The sequence below is a fragment of the Stigmatopora argus genome, chromosome 4 (assembly GCF_051989625.1).
Source record: "Stigmatopora argus isolate UIUO_Sarg chromosome 4, RoL_Sarg_1.0, whole genome shotgun sequence".
NCBI classification, from domain to species: Eukaryota; Metazoa; Chordata; class Actinopteri; order Syngnathiformes; family Syngnathidae; genus Stigmatopora; species Stigmatopora argus.
Genome location: NC_135390.1, coordinates 16,085,996 through 16,098,782, shown reverse-complemented (window position 1 = coordinate 16,098,782; position 12,787 = coordinate 16,085,996). Strand labels below are relative to the sequence as shown.

At 42.5% G+C, this 12,787-nt stretch overlaps 1 protein-coding gene across 1 annotated transcript in view; it reads right to left on the bottom strand.

The window, feature by feature from the left end:
- The window catches only part of erfl3 (Ets2 repressor factor like 3), a 40,672-nt gene extending 28,359 nt beyond the window's left edge, over positions 1–12,313 (bottom strand). Inside the window, exon 1 of the mRNA XM_077599005.1 lies at positions 11,791–12,313. Coding sequence (XP_077455131.1) covers positions 11,791–11,812 — 22 coding nt within the window. The 5' untranslated portion in view covers positions 11,813–12,313. The remainder of the gene's footprint in view (positions 1–11,790) is intronic.
- Positions 12,314–12,787: the final 474 nt, after the last annotated feature.

Genomic DNA, 12,787 nt, shown 5'->3' with positions numbered 1-12,787 from the left:
TTGTGACTGGTCACGACATAAATCTCTGTGCTCGTCATTAAATCAGTTTTTGTTTGTATGTCTGCTTAGCCTGTGTTTCCGTCTGCCCAACTGTGTGCAATTGCCAACTAGTTATGTAATTCACGAAGCCACATCTGATACTAAAAATGGACATGGATAAAACTATTGTAATGGAAAGGCAGGGCTGCCATACGAAAGGACTGGGGCAAACACACAGACGGAAACACACCTTTTAAGACACTAATGTCATTCTGTTTAGAAGCCAAATGGATCATTGGTCTACAGTTTCATTTAAAGAGGGGGGCTTACATACAACAATCAGGTCAAATTTGAGAATCTGTCTTCTGATTCAAGTCGATAAAGTGCATATTAATAAGAGTGATAGATATCTTACTTCAATCCCACCCCACAACAGCACTCCAAGATGGAATGTACAAATTGACTTTGCTGCAGTGTACAAACTCCCAGAGAGGTTTTACAAGACAAGCCTGTTTCCAGGTGTGCGTCCATTTGTGCGCGTGTTCATGTGTGCGCAAGAACACTTGGCTACATGATGCTCAGCACTGATGGCCGGCAGAGGCATTAATATTTAATCTCTCCGCTTTCCTATAAATACCTTTCCAATGATCTGATGCATTATTCAGTTTCTCTTAAGCCACCGTACACACATTCAACAACACAAACGAGAAATGAAAAGAACAAAGACAAAAGCATTTTGTCAGGATGTTAGTTGGAAGGTAAAAAGATTTATGGGGGCATTTGAACTCGATACCAGCTGGAGGTCCGATATCTGAGTGACCTCCGGTGGGATTTTTTTGGTTTGGGAGGACATGAACACTAGCACCTTTCTCATTGCCTGAAAAAGCTGGCATTTTTCCCATCTTTATCCCATGAGTCTGTTCTCTAGGAACACTATAGACCAGGAGTGGGCAAACTATTCCACAAAGGGTCGCAGTGGGTGCAGGTTTTTATTCCAACCCATAGAGAGGGCACCTTTTCACCAAGTGCAATCAGTGGATTGCAGTCAGATGCTTCTTGTTTTCTGCAGAAATCTGGTTAAACTGTCTGTGCTGGATCGGTTGGAACAAAAACCTGAACCCACAACGGCCCTCGAGGGCCGGTTTGCCCAGCCCCGCTATAGACACCGAATAGAGAGATCGGGTCGACTTTTTCGGTCTTCCAGAGCCGTGATGGGAATGGGACACCACCTGTGTGAATGAGAATTCAGCAGTGGAGTAAAAATCAAGCCTCACATTTATTGTCATACTGATTATTATCCAAATCAGATTTTTGATGTTGCGTCACTTGGATTTGCTTGGTTCTATATGCAAAGCTTTAAAGCCAATTGCTTTGTTTTTTTTGTCCGTCACACCTTATTATTGGAACACTTAAAAAAAATTGGATAAGTGCATCACTAATATTAGCTGTCAATTTTGTTAGATCATTAGCAGAGTAATGTTAACAGACATCAACGTTGTATCTGTGTGTCAAGTAGGCTCCTAAATCAGTGTTGCAGAAGGCAAGATGAGAGCTATAAAGGACAAGCCATGGAGATAGTATGAAGGGGGTTGGAAAGAAGAGGAGGAGGTTAATGGAAGAGGATCCGCCACTGGGGTATTCCAGCACGGATTGGTGACACAGGAGTGATAGCGAGAGGCATCAGCGGGTGGTGGGACGGGAAGGTCAATCGATGCTTATAAAGATCTCACTCCCCTACAGAGATGAACACGTTGGCGTGTGGGTGTGTTTTTTGCGTGGGTTTTGCATGCACAAACACCGGCGTTACTTCGAAAACATCTCAAGTAGTTAAATAGTTCCATCTGCTCCATTTAATCAGATGGTAGCCATCATTTAGGGATGACTGGGATTTGAAATTAGCATGAAACACATTGAACAAGAAGATTATGAAAGACAGATGAAGATTTGGCATGACATTCTAGAAATTAACTTGGAAACGAACCCCCCCAAAAAATACATCACTTTGCAGTGTAGTCTATTCATGTGTTTCCAATATCTAAACTTTTAAGGATAACATATAGCTTCAGGGCATAGCCAGACATACTACAGTCAACAGCATAGTCTAATGTCTACGTTGTCGTTATAAGTCGAAGTCTGAGACCGTCAACCACAAATTGAAAATCAAAAGCACAACAGTCTGGCCAACAGAGCACGTTGCGCCTTTAGATGTTCAAAGACACAGTAGCAGCAACAATTGTTTTTAATACCTCTGATACAACCCTGGCAGATGGCAAATTAAACAGTCAACTTCAATAGTTGATGGCATTTCGGCTTCCGGTCGCCTCTTGGAATTGACATATTGCAACACACTGTTACTTTCACTTGAACTGAATGCAACATGCGAATAAACCCCAGTTCCTCCGGTGCAACAGTATGCTGAGAAGGCATTTTGAATGAGGTTTAAATCTTCTAAGCTTCTGTTTCAATGTGACTGTTAAAAAGAGTCGACATTAATAGTGCCAGGAATTGTTAGTATTTTTCGCATCACTTTGTTCTGATGCAGACTTAAACTTGTTAAGACTCAGTCAACATCCCCGCCACATGATTAATCAACAATCTAAATTCTGACAAGTAAGCCTGTCCCCAGTTTTTCGACAGTATGCGTAACAAAAGTCTGGTTTCGGTTAGACCCAATGACTCATTAATGGCTGTTACGCCTACACACGCCACAGTGGAAACTCACTCAGATCAGGTTCATCAAGCCAAAACTGAGTTTACCATTCCAAATCGTACCTCAAGAAAATGAACTCAAAGGGAACCCAAACTTTGTGGAAATGTTGCTATAAATACAGTTTTATTGCCAGACTGGCCACGCGGCATTTTTTTGGCATGTGATTACAGAGCATCTGCACCTGAATCTTCAAAAACAGCCCAGCTGTTGTTGAGCTCACGCAAAGAGAATGCCGGCTTTGGTTTCCAAAAACCACACGTACACTCTTTTCAATCTTTTGATAAAAAACAAGTCACATTTTACATTTGACTGGCGCTGAAAGCCGCACCTTTTGGAACACACAGCATGACGAGCCGTGAGGTGTTGGCTCAAAGTTCAAACTGAGGGGACAAGTCTGAACACGGAGGTTAAGAGGAAAGGCTGAGAAAAGTCCAAACGTGAGCTCGCATTCCTTACATGAGGCGGGAGACAAGGAAAAGTGAAGGGGGAGGGGGATATAATGGAGGAAGGGGTGACAAGAGAGAAAGTTTAACTTGGCGCCAGACAGCATTTCATTACCCCAACTGCCAACCACACGTATACGCACAAAATGTTGCCACTATGTGGGCAGCATGGAGGTTCTTGTAGTGACTTCCCATCAGCCAAAATTAGATTAGATATTTGTCCTATACACATACACACACACACACACTCACACCCCTTCCCCCTTTCTTCCTTTGGCCAGCACAGAGGCAGATTCCCAGATAAAAATAGCCAGGGGAACTATTCAAACACCGCTGCCTTTTTGTAGGGAGTGGACTGGAGGGGTTAGAGCGGGGTTAGTAGGAGCGCCACTCACCACCTTCCTGCATTTGAAGGTCCAGGGACAGTAGGTCAGTCTGTCACATGCACATTCAGGGGCGCTAACTACACTGCATGCATTAGTCTACATCAGGGGTGGCCAAGTCCGGTCCTCGAGAGCCCTTAACCAGTCTGTTTTCCATATCTTCCTCCTCTACTATACCTGAATCAAATGATCAACTCATCAGCAAGCTGTCCAGAAGCTTGATACTGATCCAGATTATTTGATTCAAGTGTGTTGGTGGAGGGAGATATGGAAAACAGACCGCCGGATAGGGGCTCTCGAGGACCGGACTTGGCCACCCCTGCTCTACATGAATGTATAACGATAGTACCTTATTTTGGTGTGTTCAATTGATGTTAAAATTTAGGTTACATCACATTAAAACTGAACTTTCCCATCAAACAATGAACCCCCTATAATGGATTATAATAGGAAATGGAACTGTTTACAGTTTTTCTAATAGCAAAGTATCAATAGTGATTGGAAATCAGGCTGAATCAAGGAATTTCAGAGGAACGTAATTGGGTGAAAAGTACCATGTTTTTAAGATGCGTTCATTTCTTTTTAATTCTTAAGGGCTGAAAAGCAGCAAAACAAGTTTTTTAAAAAGTCACTTTTTTTCCTCTTCATTTAAAACACTGCTGCACTAACCATTTACAGGCTCACATATTGGGATCGATTTGTTCAAGTTAAAAAATAAAAACATTTCAATTTGTGTTTGTTTTTTCTCCTTAATTCATTGGTATGCAATAGGGCCTCTGTATTCGCAGATCCCCAAAATCAGTTGACTCGGATTCAGACTCACGTACTAGCATTTATTGGGTTGGCAAGTTCTCATCTCGGGCAATTATTGGTCTTAGATACCGTGATCTCGAACACAATAAGTGTGATTCAACTGGTACTTATCTTTGTGAGCTCAAGGAGAAAAGGTTAACCTTTGTGAAGGTACAAAAAATCCCAATTTGGTTCGACTGTTCCTGTTTTCCAGCAAAATCTGCTGCTTCTTTAGTCACAATTATACCTTTTATTCACTTTAGAGCGGAAAGAAACACCGAGTCTTTCATTTCAAAGAGTTGTTCAAAGTATTTAGGTATGCAAATTGGAAATTTCTTTGACCTCCGACAATGGAGAGAATAATGTTTAAACAAAACGATTAAGCAGCTAATGGGCGTATTATGCGTGCATGTGAAGTCAGTTGAACACACACCCATATGAATAGAGGTGAGGATGTGTGTATTTTGATAATGGGTAATAATGACATAATGAGAAAGGATGGTTAATTTAGTGTACTAAAATAGTAACAGCACCAATAAAGTGTGGCCACTTCCTGCACACAGACTTCTGTTGATGTTTTTCTTTACTATATCACATTGGAAAATGCCATTCTATTTTGTGTCAATTCATGAGACAATATTCCTTTTGCTTGACCAAAAAAAACCTCATATGACAAAAAATTCTCTGTTTTCTGACTTATTTCCTGATTTTTTTTCTTCCATTTTTGTTAATTACACAGTTACCAAATTTCACAATCTTCAACGCATTTAAACTTTGCATAACCTTTACTTCAAATTCTCTTTGGTCACGTTTTACGTTCCCAAGGATTCTAGACTGTTCGACTGCTCAGTTACCGCCTGGAATGCACGTGATCAGCCTCACTGCCCGCTGAGCCCTTGCCGTATAACGATACCCTCAGCATGACCGGCATTATTGGGGCTAATCCAAGAAGATTAGGAGTATACATTACAACAGCACCGCCTCGGCCTGAGCTACTGTTGGTGGGAGCGAGCGGGTGGGGGGGGTCTGGGGGGGGGCAGGATTATGACAACCCGAGGGCTGTGATGTCATTAGGGACGGTGTCACAAATGCTAAATGATGCGGCCATCTAGACGTTGCTCATTGTGAAAAAGTAGCAAATCTCCAGGCCAGGTTATCATGTTGTTTCTACACAATAAAAGCTCTCATCTGGAAGGATCACAGGAATACGGTCACCTGATCCCTGTGTGTGTGCATGTGTATGTATGATAATGTCCAGATCAGTTTCAGAATGGCTATGGTCACCTGTGATACGCACAAACGCTTAGTTCAAAACTAATACCATTCACACGCACCTACTCATGCAAGTCACAGCTGCCCACCTAGAAACGCTCTTCTTTTGTGTACACACTCCATATACTCTTACAAAAACACACCGCCGTTCACCTCACGGTACCACGACAATACCGCCACGTAAATCCCCAGTGTTAGGTTACGTACACGTGCGCGTACGCAGGCACGGGCAGCCGCAGGTCAACCTTACTGAATGTTCCACAATAACGTTTTTGGGTTCAACATGTTTTTCTGGTCTCATTTGCTGGCATGGATAGAGTTAGCCGCCCAAGCTAATTAAACTGGGAGGGACGGCAGTGAAAATGTTAACGTTGTTTGCCAATGTGGAATTGACAGTAAAGCGGCCTTAGCGATTGTTTCATTATTTTCAATCTTATAAAATGTTGAATCTTTAATCGCATTGTCATACACAAAGCAATAAACAGTAGCGATAATCATTCCCAAATCTTTCCTAAGACTGAGTGAGCTTACGTGGTATGGTCATTTTAAATGCACATGCATTAACTTTAATGAAAAGTAGGGTTGATTAGAGTCGTGTGCGGTCGTTTGGTCGCCGTCTTTTGGTCACCGGTCTTTTGGTCGCCGGTCTTTTGGTCGCCGGTCTTTTGGTCGCCGGTCTTTTGGTCGCCGGTCTTTTGGTCGCTGGTCCTTTGGTCGCCCGTTGTTTGGGTCCGGGCGACCAAAAGACTGGCAACAAAACAAGGTAAAACAACACAGTCTACGCATCAATAAAAGCCAACAATGGCCCTGAGCAGTTTCACTGAGCCGACGTGTGAGCGTATAAGAGTTTGTATGTACATGAGTTGTCCCCTTAGGGACGTCAGTCAGGGTCTTAACAAGTTCTCCAACAAAACACAATAAAAGTACGGGAAATTTGGAGCTTTTCTTTAGCCTAATAATTAATAGGGCATTAAGTATGACTAAATAATAATTCGCAGTTTGTATTTAGGGAATTTGAGCAACAATTTAAATGGTAATTATCAATAACCTTCCGGGCGACCAAAAGGCCGGCGACCAAACGACCGAGTACCGATTAGAGTTATGGCAATTTGTTAACGGTTGATTGATCTTTCAAATAATCGAGGGCAACGCACTTTGAAAAGAGACGGCCACCATCTCAGCGAATACAATGCACTGTAATGCTTTTGTTCCTCGTAGCCAGCAGGAGTACATCTGTGTGTAAACGCATGCCTCCTGCAAGTCAAATGTGAGTGGGTTCTGGAACGGCTTGCGAAGATACCGACTGTTGTGTTTCCCCTCATGCGTAATGCAACACAGCCGGCAACTATTAACCTTCTAAGCAGGAATGTGGGAGGTCCAAGAATTCCAATAAAAAGGCAGCCCCGCGTGTATGTGTGTGTACTATTATTCACATGGATGTGTTTGCCAGAAGTTATCAGTCAACAGCACCATCCTGCACAGACATGCACAGGCAGCCGATTAGCAGACAGTAACTTATACAGTCCATTTGGGGTCAAGCTACTTTGTAATCAATGGCGTGATCACACATGGCCGGAGGCCACAATTGGTTCGGCTGCACGGTAAACTTTTAAATTGCAATCCTCACTTTGCAGCCATTTAGAGAAAATAATCCATTGGACTTCAATAGTCAGATGGGGTAGTTAATGTGGTTTCCGTCAAGGGTAACGCCACCTTGTTGGTACAGGGTCCAAACCCCCACCCCACCTCACGGTCCCCCAATGATCCTGATGGTCAAGGGCGACTAATAGCAGGGAGGTCCATTAGTGTCGACTGGCCGAGCACATTGTTCCCTTTGGTCACATTCCTGGCTAAATACAGACATTTTCACAACTACCCTCCGACCTTCCATCCTCTCTTGCAGAAGTCATTTGTCAACTAACACATGGATTTTGTTACTTTTATTTTTCTAGTGAATTGCACATTAAACTGAGTCCGGGGTTACTAAAAATCCACTTTTTTGGAAAACGTAAAAGTGACGATGAAGATTTTATTGGGATTTTTTTTACCTGAGATTGAGAGTTTGGCAAAATGAGTACCCGTAAATCTGTTACATTAATAAAACTCCCTAAAAATGTACGTGAATAGTTTTAAAAGGTGGGAATAGTTTGAGCCAGGAACTTTTTCACTTTGTTTTACCCGGCTAACGATTTTATATAACTTTTAGAAAGCACTAGGGTAGGCTTGGTATCGCTGACGACCATAACAAAACTTCCATGAACAACCATAACGACAACTAGCGCTTTGAGGCGTTTGTATTCAAATTCCATCAAACAGATGCTTTTGTGTTATCCTGGAACAAAACAAAATCACGAGATGTCACCCCTCTGGGCTTTTTGCGGGTTCATTGCTGCTGGTCTAAGAGAAGATAAGGAGTAAGGAGTGTTCTTAAAAGGCAGCATCTATTTCAGCCATGTTGGCGGAGCATGATCGCAGCAGAGCCCCCTGTCCCGTAAATCAGGCTGTAAAACTGTATCGAGATAATGTGCCTTAGTCTTGTTGATGATTATTTTGCTGCAGTCAGCAATGTGAGTGAGATCGTACACATCATCGCGGCGGTCAACGAGCCTCGCCTTAATGCTATACCCCGAGGTGGGCTTGTGTTATGTGTCACAGCAGAGGCAGAAAGGTGATGGTTAACTGTTGAATGATGGGAATTAGTCGTGGAAGCCGACTCTTTACCATGCAGGCGGCGCACACGCAACACTCTGCATCATTATGAGGACAATGAGAGGTCTCTGGCCCCCACGAGTCCACGCACAATCAGCCTCGGGGCCTGCCCCCCGCTCCCACCATTGTCCCACTCTCCCTACACACACAATGGCCTCTCCAGAGCCAGGGGTCCCGCTACTATGCAATTCCATCGTACAAAGAGACACACCAGTCCTTATCCCATCAGAGAGCGACATGAATGAAGATAGAGGGAAATGAGGATGGAGTGTGTAGCCAGTATGAAATGTAAATCAGAAAAATATGATACGCTGTGGTCCATAAATAACCTGAGCTAAAGTACTTGTAAAGTCAGAGTTACAGTAATACTTTGAGAAAAAAACATGTTCTGTTCAGGATACTGTCCAGGCACGAAATAGACGGTCTGAGCTTTGCTTTTTGGGTGGTAAAAGATTCTGTGCATTTTGAATTGATTGTGTTATTGCAACACCATTTGCCAACAAAAACTAGAAAGCGACGTTATTTACCGAAACTCTTACAATGTCCAAAAGTTTTATCGGTTTTGGTCATGCAAGTAGTTATGGAGTAGAAATACTGGATGGATTTACACTCCGTAATTCAACTGAATGAACTCTGCAAATGCGGGGGTCAGACAAAATTGGATTTTCTTAGATCAAAATAATGGCAAATCCACATGAGGATAAACAAAACAAAGAGGTAGCAGATATCAGTCAACACAAATGAAAAATATACTAAGCTCGAATTTACAGTACACCGTCAAGAAAAGCTTGATGTTATCGAGTTACTACACTAAATGCGTCCAAACAAAAACAAAAAATGTAAATATAAAGTAGAGAGAAAATACAGGGCATTGACTGTTGTCTAAATATACTACTTTTGACAGAGGTGTGTCAATTTAATAAGCAAAGGCAGGAATGTGGTCGTGTCGAGGGTATTTTCATTCAAATTGTAATGCTTAGTAATTGCATCATTTCTGCACTACTGACTGATTTTGCCTCTTCTCGGGTCAGAGTATTTGGGTAAAATTTGACAATGTGCTGCTCAACAGAAGATTTAAAATGTACTACATTGAAATACACTGTCCAAATGTCTTGACCTGCAGAGTGAATCCAGGTTGATGCAACCAGTGGATTATTTAACCTCGAGTTGAAATTGAATGAAAAGAGCAAACACCATCATTTGAGTTTACCATCAATATCCAGCGGTGACTCCGAAACAAAAGCAACTTTTCGCTAAACAGGCAACAATCGTTTTCAACGGGCTCATTCAATGGAAACAGCGCTGGGGTTAAGGGTTAAAACTTGCGTTCTGATTGCAAATCACGGGGAACAGCAGGAGATCAGTCGGATCGGGGCAGGGTCAGATTAGATAGTTCAATAAACAGCACTACAAAAGGTCAGATTTGTTGTTAGGCAATGTCTCTGAGATGCCCACACATGGGATTAATCAATTAAGCGACCTAAAGATACGTAACATTGACATGTGATGACACAAGATTAGATAGGACAGTGGAAATGATTTGCTCAGGAACTAGAGGGAATAATACATCCCAGGGTTAAACTATTACAGCACAGTCTTAGGACATAGTATATTAACTCATTCACTGTCATTGAGAACAAGGAACGGCAAATCCATTCTAACTGGGGTGTCTGGCATTGAATCATTACGTTTCAGTGCCATTGACAGCGACAGACGTCCAATTCATTCAGACTGGCGGCAATCGGGGCCATCAATGGCAGTGAAATTTTTAATTAATGCAATGACAAACGCTTTTAGAACACTAAAATAACATCAAACTAAAATATTGTGGTGACAGAGTAGTTCTTAAGTGTATTATTTCTCTATATTTAGGCAAATTAAATATAAAATTAGCAAGTCTATGCAATCTTGCAAACTACATGTGAAATACATGAAATTGTCGAGTAACAGAAACTATTTAGCATTTTGGTGTCGTCTCGTCTGATCAAATGGAAATCAGCCAATGACTCCTATGTTTAATTCATTCAAGACACGTTTAGCTCATTATCATTTGTTACATCACCGTCATAAATAAAAGGACCGTCACCGATAAAGTTTGGTTACTGTCATTGTTCTCGACACTACTTGTTAGGTAGCTAACTAACCAAAGCCAATTTAAAGTTAAACAAAGCACACCTGAAGTCTATCTTAAAAAAACTTTTCTAAACTTTTTCTTTTGACACCAAAACGTGACTATAAAATAATAACTGGCGTTAAAGCCTGGTTATGCTTCATCACAAGCACGCGGCCAAACTAAAACAATTTTTCTAGCCATAACACAGTGAGAAAATGATGAGGAAAAAACCCCGCTCTTGACATTTACAGATTGAATACGCACACACATACGCATACACAGCATACATCAGACCCATAAACACAATCAATATTTAGTAGCTTCCCAGAAGGCCGCACTAACAGAGTTCCTCGTAATAAAAGGTCTACAAGTTCACGATGGGATGTCCTAGAAGCCTCATCTTGCTGCAGTGTGTGTATGTGTAGGAATGTGGAGGGCCGGGGGGGGGCAACCATGGGTGCAGCGGGAGTCAGGAGGGGACATGGTGGAGGGGGGAAGGGAGCAAAAAGTGGTCCCACCACTCCAGAGAGAAAACCTGTTAAATATGAATGCATTGACATACCACACACATATACATGCATTTATATATACATATACATAGACATTTTTTAATGATCTGTATGGACTTGAACAGTAGGAGATTCAATTGAGGGGATGGCGGGTCGGATTTGTTAGTGGAACACGTAATAATCTTGAATTACTGGCACAAATACTCACACTTCCTCTTTTACTTTGTGATGGGGTTAGGATTGGCTTTGACAAGAAAAAACTTATGCAAGCATTTCAGGAATTAGACAAATACACACACAGACAAACCTCAGCAGACTACCGGAAAACCCCAGTTAAAACTCCTTCCGTGCTATTGAGAATGATAGAGGACCAATCATGAGGCTCTATTAAGCCTTCTGTTGTGAATTTAAAATGACTTTTGGCACTGGTAGACGTGGAATCCGTTTGAACTGGTTCGCTGCCAACCTTCCCAGTACACATGGATGGGACGTCTGTCGACGTCAGTGTTAAGTAATGAGTTATTACCAGACTATATACCTGGGGAAATCCACTCACAAACATGAGACAACAATAGTGAGTACTTCCTAGTGAAAATAGGAGAATAATAAAAACTAAAGTTAAAGTAGCAAAGGAAAAGGAAGACTTATTGAATAAATCAACAGGTTTGTGGAAATACAGCATGGTCAATCATCAAGAAGCAAAATAGAGAAATAGAGAATAGAGAAAATACACAGAAAATACAATCTAACTGGGCAGAAAAAAAGGACAAGTTATGACATTTGGGGAAATTGATTAAAAATGATATTCCCTAATTTATCGGCCACAATATAACACGTAGTGGATGTGCACTAAAAGTGAGAAAAGACAGGAGTGACTTACCGTTGTCTCCCGGCGTCTTCATCTTAAGCCTAAAAGTTAGTGAAACTCCGCCGATAGGAGTGCGACTTTCTCGGCCTTCGGTAGGAAACGAGGCGGTACTTCGCCTCTCTCCGAACCCGACCGAGAGGGCTCGCTCTCCGGGGAGCTAAGCGGGCTAGGGTCCGGTAGTGCTCTGGCGATGCTTCTCAAAGTTGTTCACAAAGACAACAACAAGGAAAAACGAAACAAAAAAGACGGTGGAGTCAAATGGAAAAGAGCGCTTTCACTCTTCCTGCAACTTGTTCCGCGAAGCCTCCGGCGAAAGATCACTTCGCCTCGGCTGCATCCTCGTCGCCGTTCGACATGTCTCCGAGTTTCGACTTGACTTCTCCGCGCTTGGACGTCGCTTTTGCTTGGACTTTTTTTTTCCTCCTCTCTTGCCCGCCCGCTCGTGTGGAGCTCACGCCACTCGTCCACTCGGTCGCCCTCTTCTTCTTCCTCCTCCTCCTCCGTCCCGCCCCCTTCCTTCTTCTACTTCTCCCCGCTCGCCTCGCTCTGTCCTCTGGGTGTCGTGTTTCGCTCCCGCCCCCCGCTCGCTTCCACGCGAAGCCCGCCCACATTGACTGGGAGTCGTGGAGAGGGGGGGTACAAGGTCGGGGCGGATGGGGTGCGTAACTTGGCGGAGGGGATTCGTAACGTGGCGAGTCACCTCACCTCTCTCACCCTTTCTCGCTCACTCGCACGTTGCCTTGGACAACAAGCCAAGCGCGCCTACGGATGACATCACAGCTACGTAAAGGCTCGTGCTGACGTCAGCCATGCCTTGGTTTTGTGACATTTCACGCCAAACCCAAAATGACAGGAAATATTTTTAAGATCTTATTAATTATATAAATCAATTTTTTACTCGGAGAATTCAGAGGAACGTTTTTTTTATTACTACTTATTTATTATGTTGACTACTTATTTATTGATTATATATGTATTGTTATTTATTATTATTGTTATTATTATTATT